The sequence below is a fragment of the Acanthochromis polyacanthus genome, chromosome 14 (genome assembly GCF_021347895.1).
Source record: "Acanthochromis polyacanthus isolate Apoly-LR-REF ecotype Palm Island chromosome 14, KAUST_Apoly_ChrSc, whole genome shotgun sequence".
NCBI lineage: Eukaryota > Metazoa > Chordata > Actinopteri > Pomacentridae > Acanthochromis > Acanthochromis polyacanthus.
Genome location: NC_067126.1, coordinates 29,320,079 through 29,339,356, shown reverse-complemented (window position 1 = coordinate 29,339,356; position 19,278 = coordinate 29,320,079). Strand labels below are relative to the sequence as shown.

General features: G+C 42.5%; 2 protein-coding genes across 2 annotated transcripts in view; one reads left to right on the top strand and one right to left on the bottom strand.

The window, feature by feature from the left end:
* smarcal1 (SWI/SNF related, matrix associated, actin dependent regulator of chromatin, subfamily a-like 1) overlaps positions 1-19,278 on the bottom strand; it is a 105,559-nt gene that overhangs the window by 15,502 nt on the left and 70,779 nt on the right. The gene's annotated exons all lie outside the window — the stretch shown is intronic.
* zgc:162707 (UPF0524 protein C3orf70 homolog B) lies at positions 82-17,538 on the top strand. The gene is made up of 2 exons (XM_022196148.2): positions 82-1,148; positions 15,016-17,538. Exons 1-2 carry the CDS (start codon positions 965-967, stop codon positions 15,705-15,707), a joined length of 876 nt encoding a protein of 291 aa, XP_022051840.1. The 5' UTR covers positions 82-964; the 3' UTR covers positions 15,708-17,538.

Genomic DNA, 19,278 nt, shown 5'->3' with positions numbered 1-19,278 from the left:
ATTTGTTCCATCAGGGAAACATCCACTCCTGCAGGAGAAAGCGGAAAAGCTGCTCTCCTCCTGGTGTGTCCTGGGTTCATGTTTGCTGCTGACTCAGCTGCAGCGGTGACAGGGGGGAGAGCTGAGGGAGACACACAGCTCTGGATTGCTTTTATATAAATCAATGGCTCATTTTGGAGTGAACCTCACGTCCAGCACTCAGCAGATGTTTGGGGATGCCACCTAGCGGCTGCAGACTTCACACTGGAGCAGCTGGATTGTGCAATGTAGTGCTGCATTTTGTCCGCAGCTCCACTATTTCTGACACCTTTTTTTCTTGCTTACTTGCAGGACAAAAAAAAATAAACCAGTTTGAAGAATCGGTGTTGCATGAGGTGCTGTTAAGAAACAGGATGGGACACTTCTAAAACCTCTACTTTTCGGTGAAGTGGAGGGTGATTTAATTTCACATTCAAACCTTGATCTTTTGAAGTTGTTCTTTTTTTTCACGGGGACTGATGAAAGCCTGGCCGTGTTGTTTGAAGTGCGCAGAGCAGCTGGCTTTGTGTTTGTGGACTCCTCCCGTTGTGTGATGAAGTTCAGATGCGCGCTGTTGTTCCGTAACGCGCGTCACCGGGGCACAGAGGAGCTTTCCCGACGCGAAGGGGAGGATGGAGAGATGTGTGGATCACGATCGTGGGAGGCTTTGAATGTGACACTACGCCCCGTTAATTGACGCCCTTCTGCTTTGTCGGGATTTGCTGCCGCCCTTTGTGTGAGCACGAACCGAGCTGCTCTGGATCCTCACATTCAGCACCGTGTTTCGCGTCTGTCTCCCAGTTGAGGGAGCTTTTTGGGGCTGGGTTGGACCCGGAGAAGAAAAACAAAACCTCGGCTCGGTCCTTGCTCGTCTATGGTGTAGTGTACTCAGGCCGAGGCTGTGTTGTGCGCTTTTTTCCCCTTTTTTCATCCAAGAAATGTTGGCATGGCCGCCTCGGGAGCTCAGAAGTGTCCGAAGAGTGAGAAGTTGGACGAGGCGCAGGCTTTGGCCAAGAGCTGCGCGGGGAGACCAGACTTCCTGCCTTGCGATGGACTCTCCATCTGCGCTACGCACAGCCACGGGAAGTGCTTCAAGCTGCACTGGTGCTGCCACTTGGGCTGGTGTCACTGTAAGTTAGTTTCACATGCTTTTTAAAAAAAAATACATTTAGCTATAGCAATCTGTATTCCCAGAAAATCAATCTTAGTGTCAGTGATGGAGAAAATGTGCAGGATATTTAGCAGGCATTTCTATGTTGTGAATGCAAAAGCAGCACCATTACTGTTCATCTGTTAGAAATGGGTAAAAATATGGCAGATTTGAACGCGATGTGGGTAAGTTTAACTGATTACTAAAAGATATAACGTGGCACAGAGGGAGTTTGGCATCCTTTGACGCGCAAAAGCAACATTTACTGCCCGGGGAAAGTGCTGCTATTTCATGTTGTAAATAGATTTTAAAGTCTCCCTACATTTATTACAATAATATCACATCAAACTACATCAAATGTGAGCTTGATTGGAGTTAAGCCCCTCCAGCAGACGCCCTGGTATTAATAGTTTATGTCGTCTAAACAGTGGAGGCTGAAGAATTCATGAGCAGGGAAATGTCACATTCTGGTTTCAGTGTTTTATCACTGTTCGTCTGCTTGTGTTGGCTGTATCCGTCTAATGACACTGACATCACACAGCCTGAATCATCACTTTCATTTCTGTTTTAAAGGGTAAGTCTTGTGATGATCTGTATTTTTGCCCACAAGACCGAAGAAAGGCCATAAAAAAACAGCCATGAATCCCACAGTTCAGTCTGATACAGCTTTCCTCCACAGACCTCCACTGTTCAAACACAATCACATCTTTTCTTTATTGCACGAATATTGGCACTGGTTACTCACAAGGGTTGAAAACGCGTATTAACAGGCCTCAACAATATCCACAATGCACTCTGATTTTTTTCTAGAGCATTTGTTAACTGATTTATGAAATGCCTGAGCCGTTTTTAAAGAAACAATTATGCCTTTGTGACCCATTTTGAAAGATTTACGTCTTCAGAAGAGAGGATCTGGGATGGGCTCGGGGCTGCAGACAGGGAGGCAAAGCAGGGAAGTACTAGACTAACACATTTTTGGTTTATTTTTTTATTTTTTTCATTGGATTTCTTGACAATCAGAAAAAAAATGTAGTATGACAGCAGGCTCATCCTTTAAAGGAGATTTTCTATGCTGAGTCCACAATGCTCATCACATGCTTGCACGTTATCACGCTGTCAGTCAGATTCAGCTGCTGTTCTTCAGTCACAAGCCAAATGTTTGGTAATATTAAGTAAACTCTATAGACTCGTTTAATTGTCTGCGCTGGGAAGAGAGTGCCGGCGCTGCAGCTCCACTCAAACATTTCCACTTTTAGAAGTGTCAGTGGCATTTTCAGCATCCATGTACCCTTTCAGACACTTTCCCCGCATCTGAACCTTTCTCGACCTGACACTTTTACGCCGTCGCGGAATTCCAATAGCTGCACCTGAACCTGACGGGGGTGTCCGTCTCTTTCTGCTGCCCTAATTTATCCCCATCCCGGGCCGCCCTGAAAATCCTCAGATCAGTGTAAAACACAATCACCATCCACTCTGCACCAGTCACTCAGGGCTTATGGTGCGCTGCTGCTGAAGTCACATTGTAATCTTTGCCGTGTAATCATTGGATTTAGATACCCGCCTCCATCCAGAATGAGCCAAGCGATTTGAAATATCAGATGTGGCAGAAAAATGATGAGTTCTTTCCAAGTGTTTATTACAAGCCACATCCGGCATTTATGATTCCACGCAAAGCCTCTTCAGTGTTACATCATTTGTAAACATTCAAACTTTATCGTCCTTTCTGGTTGATATATTCAGGCTGAAAATTTGCTGAAAAATGCACATGGAGCCCTTTGTACTTATCCTTTAATTCTGATTTATTTCTTTTATTCCGCAGTGGAAAGAACTAGTCGTATCATAATGGAGCTTCTCACCTTCTCAGCTCTTTCCACTGCAATTCACAGGTTCCCCTCGCAGGACAGCCATGCACCACAGTGAAAATAAACCCGCTTAGACTGCTGAATCAGGCAGAACCAGGGCACCCAGTGAGAAAAGTATACCAGCGTGCTTTTGCATGCAACGCCTGCCTGCTTGCTCGGCTCACTTTCTTCTTCCTAGAGATGCATAATAACGCCAGATGCAAAAGAGCGAAATGTTGTAACGCCCTTATCTCATCACGTTTTCATTTTGAATGTGCCTATGACTGTCGCCTGGAGTATAAACTTGTTCTGAAGCTGATAATTGTGCATTCACCACAGGGAGCCTTGCGAGACTGCCTTTTTAATTACATTTTTAATAGGTTGCCAGGAAAACAAATACAAAAGGTCAATGTGTAGTAAGGCTTGGCTCAGCATTTAAGTTCTCCAGCGCAAATTATTTCTATTATCATACCTGTGGAGCATTATGCACTGATTACCTGTGACTTAATTCAGGGATTCTTCTATTTCCTAGCTGCAACATGAACGTCTCCAGAATGTCTTCCTTTTGGTTTCAGTTCTCAAAGGAAGCAAATTGTCTTTTTGCAGCCGGAAAATTATGTCGCTGCTTTGACAGCCTTCCAGTTTTTTCCACTTAGTTGTAGCTTTGTTTGAACCTCTGGCAGAGAAAATGTGGAAAACTGGAATTGGATGTAGGTGGAGGCAGTGTTCCCAGCTGGTGACAACATCAGTCCAAGCCTCTCATTAGCAGTAATTAGCTGTGTTTAGTGTCACCGCCAATATGTCATGTCTGATGAGAGCTTTTGCTCACAGCAGCACTAGAACCACCTGGTCTGAATGTTTTTTCCCCTCACTTTATCTTCTACTAACTGATTACAATTACCAGGCAAAGCAATAAATTACTCATTAAGAACGTCTAACAGAGTCTATAATGAGTCCTGAACAGTCTTGTCAGTCTGCCTGTACTCTGTCAGCACTAATTTTGAACGTTCGAACTTGTGCTTCTTGTGTAGATACAAGCAAGTTTGTGTCAGATGTCCTCAGCAGCCTCATCTGTCACACCACGCGACTGCAGCTCCAGACTATGTCTAAAGGGAAATATGGAAGTTTATTGGATATAAGCCTGCCCTATATTTATTGATTTGGTGACCAGTGCAGAAACATGAAAAAGCTTCACCTATTATTAAAGGATCAATACATTGCCAGCACAGGCCCGAAGGGATGTTTTTGATTGATCGTTGGAGTTTGGAAACCCCATCACTTTGATCACTTTTAACTGCTGGTCTGGCAGTGATTGAAGCAGAGCGACACCGGCACACAAGTTCAGCAAGTTTGCTCTTTTGTTTGAATGGTAAGGTTTGGATTCTCTCAAGTCTGTGTGTGAATACTACACCACGTTCCCTGTTTGTGGTACTGTCATCTCTTTGCAGCTCTGTGAAGAAACACTGTTTGAGACAGAACAAAGAAGAGGAGGAGAGACTGTAACTTTATGCTACACTCACTTGATCTGGCTAACTTAGACTGTTGAAGTGTAGCATTGACTTGTAGCTGAACTTTGAAATAACCGAATATATGGGAAAACGTTTTTTTTTTTTAATAAAAAAACTATGACTTCCATCCATCAGTTATACCCTACAGCGAGTTATGGAGAGTAGCAATATGTTACAACCGACATTGTGCAAGAGGCAGTGTACACTCTAGACAAGTCAACGCAGAGAGAGAGACTACCATGTGCGCTCAGTATGCTCACATTCACACCTGTGGCTAATGTAGAATCGCAAGTTAACCGACCATGCATGTCTTTGGAATTGCTGAAGGAAGCAGGAGAACCTGGGGAAAGTCACAAAGAGAGCATGCAAAGTCCAAACAGAAAGGCCAACCATCACATTTTAAACACAGAACCTTCTCATTGTGAGGTGACAGTGCTAACCACTGTCCCACACAAACTATAATACAGTTTTCCATCCATCCATTTTCCATACACCGCTTAATCCTCATTAGGGTCGCAGGGTGACTGGAGTCTATCCCAGCTGACTTTGGGCGAAGACAGTGAACACCCTGGACAGGTCACCAGTCTATTACAGGGTTACATATACAGACAAACAATCACTCTCACACCTATGGCCAATTCAGAATTACCAATCAACCTCAGCATATTTTGGACTGTGGGAGTACCTGGGGAAAACCCACAAGTGCAAAGGGAAAACGTACGAAACGTGCTCCATGCAGAAAGATCCAGGGAAGGCCGGGACGCAAACCGGGGATCTTCTAGCTGCAAGATGAAAGTGCTAACCACCAAGCTACTATGCAGCTCCTATAATACAGTTAATTCACATGAAACCCAATTGACTTAAAGACACCCCACTAGTGCAAGAAAATGTGTTTTCACCTCATTATCATGTCTGTATGTTTGTGTTTTATATCCTAGAAGACACATTGTGGGTGAAATAAACAGTCAAGGGCTGAGCATGTCTACCTTTAAACTGAGGTGTACTAATAACAGTCTCAGAAGCATGGATTCAGTTGTTCAGGGTTTCTTGTGTTTCAAACAGAAGGAACCCATCCTGTCACTTTGCAGGGCAGAGTTTCCTGTGTCATTATAATACGTGTCATTGACTAGCATAAAGTAGTTCTACAAAGTTTGAACAGAGTGTAGGTGAGCTAGTATGCTCCAGCTGCAGCAAATGTTGAGGGGTGGGTGGAGAGAGGTGTTGATTTCATAGATCTTCACATTCCAGAGGAGACAACAGTCTGGAGTTGCATCCGTGCCATTTTTTTTAAACTCTGGAAGTGTAACTACACACAGAGATGAGTTGTGGTTGGTTTAATGAATGACTGGTGAGGGACTTTTAACTGTTGTTTTATTTCCTTTGTTGGTGTTTCTTTTGAAAAGGCAGCAAACAGCTTCAGATTTGATCTTTTTTGGTCCTATATGTTGCGGAATTCAAAATGTGTCCACATTATTTCTCAGACAGTTCACTGTCATGTTTATTCATTTTGCTAGCTTACGCTGTTGTTGTTTGTTTTTTTTTCTCCAAGGAGAAAAACAACAGGCTTTTTTAATTAACAGGACAGTTTGATGAGTCACAGACAGCACAGGTGACATAATGAAATTCACAATGGCTGTATTATATTCTTCAGTGGTGTTGTTCACATTGGCTCACTGTCATTCAGGGACACTTAGACAGAACAGAGACACCGTTAATGTTGTTAGTTACTCCTGTGCTTTTCCATCTGTGACAAGTTAAAATGTGTGCTTTGGAAGAGGCTTAATTTACTGATCAGCCAATGGAGCATCAATATATCACTGTTAGTGTACATAGAATTCTCTGATAGGATTATTAGCTTGTTCAAGACATCATTTATTGGTCAGTATTGACAGGATGATTTAGTACAGTGATCAGTATAGTGACGACCCTCAGTGCAGAGTCATCCATCCCTGCAGGAGTCTGCTGGGTGGGGTCGAACCATCACAGCTATTATTCTGGCTCCATTACATAAAGTGGTGGCAGTCAGCCAGTTTCTTTCTGCTTCGGCTCCCACCTTGTCTGGGTTATGATTTGTTTGTTCTTTTGTTAATTCCCTTGTACGTTATGTAAAATAAACTTATTTTAGTTACAGCTGATGCTTTATCTAGCCTTGAGCCGGGTTGTGACAAATTGGGGGCTCGTCTGGGATGCAAATGAGTCATGTTGTTGGGATAAAATTTGCACCCTTTATAATTTGCCCTATTTAGCTTTGTGGTGTTGCCGCTCCTGTGGCAATGGAGGTTTGCTGAGTCATTTATTGGCATTTTGTGTTTTGATGTGCTTGCGAAATTACTTTTGGCATTAAATTGAAGTTTGCCTTCTTGTTAGAATTCAAATTTGGCAAGTATCACTCATGAAGTTAGTGTTTTTTCTTTGGTTGAGAGAGCAATATTCTAGTCCTTTTGTTTCTGTTTTAGGTTGAATTTGTTATTTGTTGTGCATTGGTATTGTGTATTTTGATATTTCCTGTTAGGTTTGGTGGCAGGCTCTTATAGTGAGCTTGTTAAAGCTTCCTAATGTACATAAAGGTATGACAGAGTTATAGATAGAGTTGGAAATTCTGCCAGCTTTACACTTTTAGGTATTATTGCAGGTTTGGGGAGTACCAGTGTATCTGAAAAAAACAAGCTGCTTGAAGCCATCAGAGGAAGCCATGTGAAGTCTGATAGATTGCTTCCAGTGATGTCACTTGAGAAGTGAGCTTATCCAGACTATGTGACCTGATCCTTATGTCGGCTTATGGCTACTTCCGCAGCAACCTCAAGTCCTTAAAAATAAAGTGCCAAAAACTGCAGTTCCTCAAATGGCCACATGAGGTTGGCTCTAAAAGAGTCAGTCCCCATAGACCTCCATGTTGAAATATCCAACTTTACAGCAGAAATAAACATGCTTACAGCCTAGTACAAAACAACGTCTTATCTTTAATATATGGGAGGTGATTTAATATTTTGTATTCAGGTGTAAATTTAAATATAATTAATATAAGGTAAGATCTATCTATCTATCTATCTACATATAGATATGTACAGGTATAGCATAATAGGTACACATATGGATATATACACATAGGACATGATGAATTTACATGTGGATGACATAATTATGGGCATGGCTGATTTGAGTGGCAAGTGGGCGCCATCCATTGCCAAGCAATGTTTATACTGTCCATCTTAGCTTCACTAACAGTTCACCTGTTTGCTCATTTTTGGATTAACTGTGAGTTCGCAGGAGTCAGACAATGTCAGGATGGCAACTGACGTCAAAACCACTGTTTAGAAAACCTGTAGGTGATGTCAAGAAGGGTCCATCCATCTTTATATACAGAAGAAGAAGTTATGGAATAAAAAAGTGAACCTGACAGTTAAATCAGCTGAGTGCTCTTTTAAAGCTTACCTTTTACTGTGCACAGGAATAACAGTCCAGAGGGTTACATTTTTCACTATGGTTACAGACTAAACAGTGGATTTTAAAGTGGCTGTAACTCAGGAACAGTCTGCCACTGGAGGCATGAAACAGGAAACAGGAAAGGAGTTTCACATGATGCTGGGTCAGGCTGTCCTCTTCACTGAAACATGAAACTTACATTGCTGCCCCGGCTGCAGTCCCTTTGTTGAACAGATTTAAACACAAAGACCCAGCGGATGTGTGAGCGAGCCGTATCCACGAGCCAAATGGGTGCAGCAGCTGTTATGAAGAATGATAGCAATCTGCTAAAATAATTGTTTGTGTTCACTGGGTTTTGCCAACGTGCCGCTTTGAACTGCTATGTTCCATTTAGAATATCAGCCTGCACCTAAAGACTACTGGCTTCAGCTCAAACGTTCAAAACATCAAACTGAGGGGGCTGTTAATGACTCAGTCTCTACTGAAGCTTTGATATACGCTGATATTAAATGACATCATCTGTGTGAGACGGTTGTGCTCATACATACATTCATACATTTGACTACATGTTGGGCTTGTCGACAGTGAAGCAGCTGCAGTCTGCAGGGTGACAAAAGAGTTGAAATTTTCCATAGAGTGGAGTTGAAGCCCAGTGAAGGAGGGTGAGAGACTGATGGGCTGCATGCAGCATTTTCCAGAGAGTGTCTCCTGCATTAAACCAGACTGTTCAGCCCTCGGCCAGCAATGGGCCCAGGAGAGAGCAGAGGAGGCATACAAGATGGAGACGTTTGGTAGCAGAGGGGTACTCTACTCCCTCCTCTAGAGAGCAATATGTACTTTCCAGGGATGAGCTGCCGGCTCTCCCACTTCCTACTAACCTCTTGAACTTTTGCGTTTCCACATAAACATCTCTTTGAAACGCCCTTTGACTTTATTTAACATTATCTACCTACCTGTTCCAAAGCTTTAATTGAACTCAGTAATTACTAAGATAACATCAAGGAGGCATATTTTATAAACTGTTCTTTTGGGGGTTTTTTTTGACAGCTAGCTGTGAAAGTAAAGAAAGGGGTCACCTTTAATGCTTTTAACTATAAAAATCCTGCCATCATAATTACAATTTTGTGATTACAAGCTGTTATTTTTTCTTATTGCCATATTTGCCTTCTTTAGTTAATGATGTCCTACATCTCCCAGAACGTCTTTCTTCAGTCCCCAGTGAACTTGGTGCTTTTAGTGAGATTTAATTGTAATGTGATGAAAGGCTTTCCAGTCAAGAAAGAGTCATTCTCCTTACTCAAAGCTCAGCGTGTCCTGCGGCTGGTCAATTGAGGCTGCTGTCAGCAGAAAACATTGTGTGTGTGCAGAGAAGCTGCCAATGTTTGATTCTGAAGAACTGACTAAAACATCTGACATTTACTGTTGACGCGCTTCTTGTTTTTCGGTTCAGTCGATCTTCATTTGTAGCCGGACTAGAAACATGTTGTGACATCATGCTGTCTATGTTTGGAAAGTTATCTCTAGCAACAAGAAATTACACCACAATACAACACACAGGACAAAAGATGCAACATACGTCACCAGCAAATCCTTTTTTTCCACAATTTTTTTTGTGAGATTGTTTTAACCCTCATTATTGAAGAATAATACTGCAACTTTTTGTTTATTGCTAGCAAGACTAACAAAAAGACCAAATCAGCAAGGAATTAATCCTATTACCAAGTTTTACTTGTGTAGACAAAGCCTGCTGTAGATTATTACCCCATTGTTCATTCCATTGTTGTTTATTCCAAAAACTATTAACCACATCAATAAACCGCGACGTCGCACTGGATGACATGTTTCTTCATTCCCGCGTACACACACTGACATTGTTGGATTTGGTCTGTTTTAATTACTAAAACACAAATCTTGAATATTTTTGGCATTATTCTTTAATAAAAAATGTCCTGTCCATGAACTAAAGAACTGAAAGACAGCTAAATCTCTTTAGTATGGAGAATTTTGCTAATTGTCCTTCCTTTGTGGGGACATCTGGTCTTTGTTCATATGGAAACACAAACACAGGGGCAGGGAGAGCAAATGCAGAGGCCGCCTACCAGCTGACATTGTCATGCAAGAGCTCCAGCACCGGGCAACACAAGGGTAGAGTACAACTCAATATCAATAAAGCTGCACAGATCGAGTTCCCCTGCTGTAAGGTGGCGTTCATTTCATCTCTCAGTGAGCTACAGCGGAAATCACAGTTTGACATTTACTCAATCATCTAGCTTTTGTGGTATGCATCCTTCCGTCCAATCATTAGTTGATACATGTACAGACCTTTGAAGCAACGAACATTTTAGTACAGGAAATAAATTTAAGGTAGTTTTCGCAGTTTTCCCACAAATATGCACTGACTATTTTTAAAGTGCAGTGTGCAAGATTTTGAATCGAAATGTTGCATGGCAACAAACAACTATCTACTATGTATAGATAAAGTGGAGTAATGATGTTCTTGGCAGAGGATGTAGTCAAACTCCATCTGTCTCTTTTGTAATCTGAGCACCTCTTTTTGTTAAAGTTTTGACAGCTAGCCCAACTGCATGTGCATGTTAGTGCATGCAAGTCCCTCCCTTTGAAACTATTGGCCCTCATTATGCACAGACCCACAAACCTCTTTTTTCAACCAAGCTGGTTCCAGTGCCAGTTCGGAGCCAGTGCCTGACTTAGCACCAGTTCTTTGTGTTTCCACCAACTAAGCACCGGCTCCGGGCTCCAAAATCTGGTGCTTTTCAGGCACCAACTCTTTGCTGGGCCAGAGTTAAGAACAAAAATGTCATGGGGGCAGGGTTATGGTAACCATAGACTGTATATAAAGTGGACGTAGCATCTGGCTCCAAAATTGAAGCCAACCCAGAAGTGTCAAAAACTTGCAATATCACGCTGTCTGCTAGGGTTGGCTCCAAAAAGCTTTTGCTCCACAGACCCCAATTCATTTTTGGAAAAAATAAAATTTGATAGACTGATGTTCTACAGCTCAGGATTTTTTCCCCGTTAGTTTTCATGGTCAAAATGAGAGATCAGGTGGCCGATCTTAAAATAAATCAGTACTGAATTTTAAATAAATCGTTAAAGTTGGCGGAGCCAGGGGGCGTGGCTATACTTGATAGACAGCAACAGAAGCCTCTGTGGTAAAACGTGGGCGGGATAAGAGAGTCTTCAGCCAATCCTGCCCCTAGTTGCTCTCCGGTCCAGCCTGTTTGATGACGCTTTTTACGTCACTGGCTCCAAAAAAATCCAAAATGGCAACCAGGAAGTAGCAAAATCCGGGCTTCATTTTCTCAGCGTTGAAACCAACGGGTGACGTCACGGTTAGTTCACGCCTGATGGTGACCAACGATCAACGGCAGAAACACAGAACCGCCATTTTGAAACAGCCGAGCAAGTAGTTTGTTTAACCGCTATGTAATGAATGCAAACATAGTTGAAGCTACATAGACAAGCTAACGCTAACATGTTCACTGTTAAGAATCAAGACATATCTGATAATTACCTGTCTTCTCAAACGCTGTCGCCATTGCCTGTGACTACAATGAAGACAAGTAGCTCCTAACAGTTTGACTATTTGTTTCTGGATTGCAATAGAAAGTCAGGATCAGCACTTGCGTGGTTACGATGCACAAATGTTTTTGAACGGCTACACATGCAGTGACATACTGATGTTTTACAGTGGCACAACTCTAGCATGGCTCTTTGGCAATGGCAAACCAAACTGGTTGTTAGGAGGCACGAGATTTTAACCAACTAAGTACCAGCACTGAACTAGCACCGAACTAGCGCATGGTTCTTTTTGGTGGAAAAAGGATAGTGACCTCCCCCACCATATTTGAAAAGCGAAAGTGCAGTCCAGCATTCAGACAGTGTCCTAAAAACCTTAGGAAAACAAATTATTTATGTTATACGAGCTCATTGCAAGAGTCTTCACAGCTGTTTTCTGGCTCCTCTTTGCTAGTCTTTTGCTCACGTCTCCACTCCAGTCTTTGTGTCTCTGTTTCCACACGTTTGCTCCGGACCCATCCATAATCAAACTCAGTCCATTAACGGGTACGCTTTTTATCTCTATACTTTGTTGGCTGTTGTGAACATGGTCTGATTGATTGCAAATGAAACGTGAATGGAGGTTGTAGGTGTGGCCAACGTGTTGTTTAGGTCTGAGATGCTGGTTCTCAAGCAACTTCCAATAGTTTTGAATGTTGCACATAGACCCTTTAAATATTTTAAATCATTGCATTGTTCAGCCTACGTTGGTATTCGCTACCTTGTAGTCTTTTTTTTCCTGCCTTCCAGTCCAAATATTCAAAGACTGAAAGGTGTGCCGCTTCACAATGAGATTCTCTTCCTTTTTTCCAGACTACTGTAAGGAAGATCAATTGCACGCATATGTACAGAAACAGTGATATTTCTAACTAAGTGCAGACACCTTGTGAATTCACAGATGTGCTGTTTTCGTTCTGCGAGGCTGCTGAAGACAACCAGAGCTGGTGGTGTCAGCTCCATATGTCTGCCTGCTTTGTTGTCCGACTGTGCATCTGTCTGTCCCCCAGTATTGCTCTTGGTATTTGAAACTCCAGATGGATGAATGCAATTAGATGTAATATGCTAAAAACTAAATGTCAACACATCGGCTTCTACTGCTTTAGCTCTCATTTGTTGCTGCTATCTTGTCTGCCTGAATGGGCTCATCTCTGTCTGAGCATGGACCATTGAGTTTCTCTCATTAAACCCAGAAAGGCTACTATTTTCCTTCTATTGTCAGCATCGACGCAAGCTCCTATGTTTTATGGTCACAATATTTTAGTTTGCAGACATAAAGCTTCAGTCATAGCTGCTGTTAATCGCCTCGCATGGGTGAATGATGCAGTTTTGTGCCATTTAATAACGAATTGTTCAGATGAATTTCATTAAAGCTAATCTATGATTGTGCAGCTGATGTGTTGAACTACATAGACTGATCAGCCGCAATGTTAAACCTTGTTGTGCTGCCAAAACAGCTCTGAACTGTCTGGGCATGGACACGATACATCTGAGAGTGTCCTGTGGTGTCAGACACCAGGATGTTACTAGCGGATCAGGCTTGTTCTGACACATTTAATGAATGCTCGATCAGATTGGGATCTGGGGAGTTTGCAGGGTCGGCCAATGCCTTAGTGGTGTTTCTCAGGCTGTTCCTGTGCTGTTTTTGCAGTGTGGCAGGGCACAATGTCCTGCTGAGGGAGGCTGTCATGGAAGTGCAGGGTGTTTGCTAGCTTTGCAAGAATGTTTAGGTGGGTGGTACGTGTCAAAGTAACATTACCTGAATGCCTGGCGCCAGGATTTCTCAGCAGAACATTGCATTGTCACGATGATCAGTGTTATTCCCTTCACCTGTCAGTTGTTTTAATATTGTGGCTGACCAGTGTACAGTGTGTGCAGTAAAAAGTGTGCAGCATTACAAACTCACTTTGTCCATTCAGCAACACAAAAGAAAGTCACTTCCCTACTTTGAAGTAGCTTGATGTTGTCAGTGTAACCTGGGAAAAGATTGTGATTGAATGGATCCCCCAGCCAGCGAAACAAAAGACAAGGACACAGAGTGAGAGGAAGTGATGCGTAGGCCTGTCATCTTCTGTAGTTTCTCTCCGTCTTCCTCCTGGGAGCCAGTTAAACACACATCTGAGCTTCACTATTCAGACAGCACAGCTTAGAGTTGGAGTCTGTGGGCTGCAAGCAGTGAGTAACATTTGGGAGCATTTATTTTGTACTATCACCACCAGTACATGAGTTGTAAAAATGGGAGGCATCGCTCTCATGGAAGGTGTTATGGCCACTTTCCAGAGCAAATTTATGGCCTTTATCTTACTGAGAATTGATGTGACACTACACATTACACCATTGTGCCAGTAATGTTGATGTGAATCAGCACTATGTCATAATTTTAGAGCTGTGAACATTACTGTACTGCCCTATTCGCGAGTGTAATTTTACCGTGTTTGAAATGAGTCTTTCCTCAGTTTTGAATGGTCAGAAATGATTGCTGGCCTCCTCTTGATGGCTTCAAATTTAAACCATCTTTCAACCTGGCTGCAGCTCTGCCTCAGATAGTGGCAGCAGCAAGAAAGGTAGTTTTGCCATTGGCAGCACAAAAAGCTTTGTGATGTGAAAATTGCCACCGTCCTGAAGAAGGAACAGATGATTGGTTATCACACACACAAGATTCAAAAATTGTGTCCTTGGTGAAAACTGCCTAAAAACATGTCCTTATACATGCTTTTGTCATTATTATTATTATTATTATTATTATTTCTGACATTTTACAGGAAGAGATATTATTATTTGTGTTACTTTAAAAATGTGCATTGTTTTTATCTGCACATGAAAAACAGGACAGAATGGAACAGGCTATGAAGGGGCACAGAATAGAACATGAATTGCAAGTTTCAGACTGAATACATTTGCTGCTGCTACTGCTATAAGTTATATATTTATTTATATCTGTACTTAGTCTTTTCACACCTTTTATGTCAATACATTACAATAATAACATATTAGCAGACAGTGGTGTATTCATATATACAGCCAGCACTGAGGAACATTAGCATTCATTAAGAGTCATGTTTCTGTCCACCTGATGAATATAATAAGTCTAATATTTTCTCTCCTTTTTAACACTGTGTGTATTTTCATGGACTCCTGTGGAAAATATCTGACTCATTAGCAGCTCACTCCACACCAGCTAGTTGCTAACTTTGTCTGCTTGTTGTTTGGTGTTTGGCAGGTAATGTAGTGGGTTTCAAGAGATTTTTTTATTTTTTATTTTTTGTACTGAGAACAGCTGCCTACTGTCGACAGCTGCAGATGAGAGTGGTGAGAGTAAATGAGTAAACACTCCAGGTTCAGGAGATAATTTTTTGTGGGATTATCACTATTGGCATCAGCTTTTACAGCAGATAGCAGCAGTAATTACAGCACCTTTAAAATAAAAGTCTAATTTGCTACTTTGTCATGAGTAATTGTTGTCTGTGTTTTTTTCCTTTCTCTGTTTTCCCACCTCTAGGTAAGTATGTTTACCAGCCCATGACCAATGTGTGCCAGCTGCCCAGTACCACCGTGCCGCCCGTCGGCTCAGAGTGCAGTAACACCATCGACCTATCCGTCTCCCTGGCTGAGCGCTTCCTGAAGCTCGCCCCCTGCTTCCAGTCTCCGCCTCACCTGGAGTCACCCAAGTACTGTGTCATCGCGGACCTGTTCGTGGACGACTACATTGTCAAACGCATCAACGGGAAGATGTGCTACGTGCAGCGCCCGCCGCCTCCCTTACCGGAACCGCCTCGTCCTCCGACCCCACCCCCGCCGGCTCCAGCTACGCCTCAGATGCCCCAGAATCCCAGTCAGCCTCGGCAAGCGGTCAAACCGACGCCGACGCCGACCCAGCACACGCCTGCACCCGCGCAGCCGGTCCAGCAGACGTACAGTGAACACAAACACCCCTCCCCTATGGATAAGATTAAAGGCCCCAAAATGGACCACTGCTCCTCCCCGTCCAGCTCCGAGGACTCCGGCATCAACGCGTTGGGTCTGCACTACCTGGAGTCCTGCGAGGAGGAGAGCGAGGAAGAGGAGGAGGACGAGTTGAGCACAGATGGGAACTCCAGCCCCGGCAGCCTCTGGGATCAGGACGACTGTTCTCTGCTCTCTCCCTCCAAGTCCATGATAGAGATCATCGAAAAGATTGAAACAACTGTGTAACTGACATGACACAGACGCCATCTGTGAAGGAAGATCTTCAGAGCAGAATGGTATTATTAAGAATAACACTGGAGGATTTATTTTTCTGGACCAATAGGAAGCAAGCCCCCTGTGACACTGCAGCAGGGCTTTGCAGGGTTGTTCTGAGTCAAATTTGTTTTCCGGCAGGTGGCCGAGGACTGTACGCCTACAGTCTGACACAGCCTCTCTGTCCACATCCTCTGCATGGAGTGAATTTCTAGAACTTATTAAAATAATGGAGGAAGCACAAGAATATCAAGTACATGCACAGTGGACCAAAAGAGACCTCCTTTACATGGTTATACGGTAAAAAAATCAAAAATACAAAAAGAATCTAGAGTAGGTGCACTTCAGAGGAAAGAAAGAAAGAAAAAATGGGAGGCTTTTTCCTCTGAGATTTCTCTTTAGGTATATATTACTGGAGCTAAATTATGTCTGAACAAAGGTGGTATAAGTATGTGTCATGACGATAATGAGCAGTTAGGTAATTCTTAGTGTTCTGCAGTTGTCAGTCTGTCAGACTTTAGTCTAATTCAGCATTCAAGTGGCAAACGAGCATGCCATTCCTTTTTCTCTGGTCAGTGGCTCCACCCACACACATTAGTAATTCTGACACTTCAGCATAATAACTACAAGGCCAGCTACCTCTCGAGGGCCTAAAGCACATCAGCCTTTTAACCCATTAATTACTCGGCTCCGAGCTACAAGGACACACCTGCTTTTATCGCATTAATAAAAAAGGTTTTTGGCCCACAGTTTGTCTGCACTTTACTGACACCATCACAGGCGGTAGGTCGGTAAGTAGGTAGGTCAGTGTTTGACAATCAAGGATTACACAGAAGCACATTCCTATACTGTACCTGCCAGTGAAGACCAAGGACATACCTTCTAAAACCATTTATCAGACATTAACATATTCCTCTGACCACATTTTCTGGTCAGGCTGAGCTGAACTGCAGCGGTGTTCAGGGTTAATTGGGGCATAAAGAAAAACATGACTTGGAGTGACCTGCATTAGCAGCCAAGAAATGAAATAGCATGGATGTGTCTCTGGCACAGCTACAGTGACAGAAGTAGAAGTGATGTTGTCACACAAGGGATGAGTAAGACACATAACGCAGAGGGAATATATCTAATTTATACATATAAACATATATAATAATAATAATAAATCTGCATTGTTATTTGCTTTTGGGGCTTTTGAGATTGAAATATCTTCCCATGCCGACAGAAGGGGGAGTCTGGGAAACAAGTTCAGGGTAGCCTTTACTAGTATGTCACAGTTATTTGTGCTTTGAGGCAAAAAGAGTCACTTAATGCACCTTTCAAAAGGAGATTACAGTATGAGATAGGATGCTGAATACGTGTTGTGATGTTGTGATGACATGATTTAATAAGAAACGAGACAGGCCCTTATTAGTCAGTTGATACAATTAAGCTGGGCTGCGTCTTCTTTTTAGTGTTATTTTCTGGAGATTTATCAGTAAAAATCACAAAAACTTTCACAATGATGTAATGCTGCAATGCTATAAACACTAGATGTAAAAAAAGAATAATCAAAAAAGGAATTTTGCATGACTGCATTGATGTGCAGAAGTCCCTCATGTCAAATCTCAGTTCAGCTAATTTTGTGATTCAGTGTGTTCAAAGAGCAGACAAATCCTGAATTTAAATCCGGTGGTTTTTTATTAAGGGGCAGCCCTCAACATCACACTGAACACAGTCCCTCCTAATGCCGTTTAAAACATACGTTATGTTCTTATTATTGTTATATTATTATTTTCATATGAATAAATCTTAATGAAACTCACCTTTTCTCTCTCTTGGTTTGTTTATTTAGGCCAGTGTGGACATTTTTCTGCAAAAAATTTAAATCTGGTTTGAAATGCACTCAAACGTCCTCCACATGACACACAGATGACTAATGCTCTCCAGAGATGAGTTGGAAAAGGAAAGGAAAGTGAGAGGTACACTTAAATTGAGTCACTACTGTAAGCTGTGGATGTTTCTTCCGAAATGTCTGGAGGAATGTTCCCGTTGTTTTGTTTTTTTGTTTCCCACCTTTGCAACCTTTACTGCACTTGCATAGAAGATGTGTTTTGAAGAGAAAAACCAAACAAAAGTGAGGAGGCTGTGTTGGAAGAGTTATGACTGGATGCAATAAAAAGAGGAGCCTGTTCTTTAGTTTTATGTAAGATAAAAAACACTGACTCAAGTCCCTCCACCTCCGACATCAGAACTTCCTCTGACTGATCCGCAGCAGCGAGAGGCAGAGCCCTGCCATCTCCTCTGGGCCTCCTCCCAGACTGTCTTCTCCACACTTTGTCTAGCAGCTGATTTTATGAGAGACCACGCAAGTGCCTTTCTCACCTTGACGGCAAGTTAAGATTGATTTCTCCATGCTTCTCTTTTTTCCCCTTGCATTGTGTCTATCGATTCTTTGTACTCCGCTAGCGCAAAGAGAAAACCGAGGCTGGGCTGAAATGCTAATCAGTTTATATAAATGTACATTCACTATCCCGCTCTGTGATGAAGAGGAGGAGTGTGCAACCGAGTGCTGGAGAGCAGGCGGCAAAGAGTGGGAGAAGAAGAGGAGACAGAGAAGAAAAAATGGGAGAGAATGCGTGGATTGAGTGCAGCGACAGGCAGAGGAGAGGAAGCTCAATTAAAAGGATGATGATGCAAGCACATGTAAAGTCTTAGGACCAACTCGGCGTGTGCGTCGGAGCGCGTGCGTTCCAGTGTGTGCCGGGTGGGTGTGTAGTTCCAACATTCTGAAATCATTTTTCAGAAGCTACAGACAGATTTCACGAAGAGATCGCCGCTGCTGTTAATCCCTCGCAGCAAAGTCATTCAGTTGGCAGGCACCTTGAGCAGTGAGAGCGCGCACAGGAAGATACACACCAAATCAAAAAATGCCCTTGTTCAAGGACTGCTTCACAGGCAGGCCTGGCACAGCTCGAGTCACACAAGCTGCGGAGATGTTGTCAGTTTTACTTTTTCCCAATTTGATCTGCGCACTAACACGTTACTTTCCTAAGAAGGTTCCCTTTCAATTTAATACAGCTGCTCTTTTCTCTCTCCAAGGAATAAGACAAAATAAGTTGAAAACCCAAATGCTCAGAGGGGATTTTAAGTTACAAAATGACAGCATGGAGTATTAGCACAGCCTCACCTGAGCAAGAGGAGAAGAATTTACAAGGATTCATGTTCTCTGATGGAGAATACTCAGGGATTTCCTCAAAATATTCTAACAATTCATTTACTAGTGTGTGACTACATGCTGGACAGGGATTAGTGTGATTCACAGCTTTGTCTCCTAAATATATGTTTGTTTATAATCTCTTGTATTATATTGGGTTGTATGTACTTATACTTTGGGCCTTTAGAAACCTTTAGCCCGCTTTCTGTGTCATAGAGAATACTTTAAAAAAGCCCTTAGGGATTATACTGGTCACAGCAGCAATGCTTTCAGATAACATATTGTACAGTAAAAGTAACCAATGAGAAGCATTTGCAGACATAATAATATACAAAAATCTGATTCCTG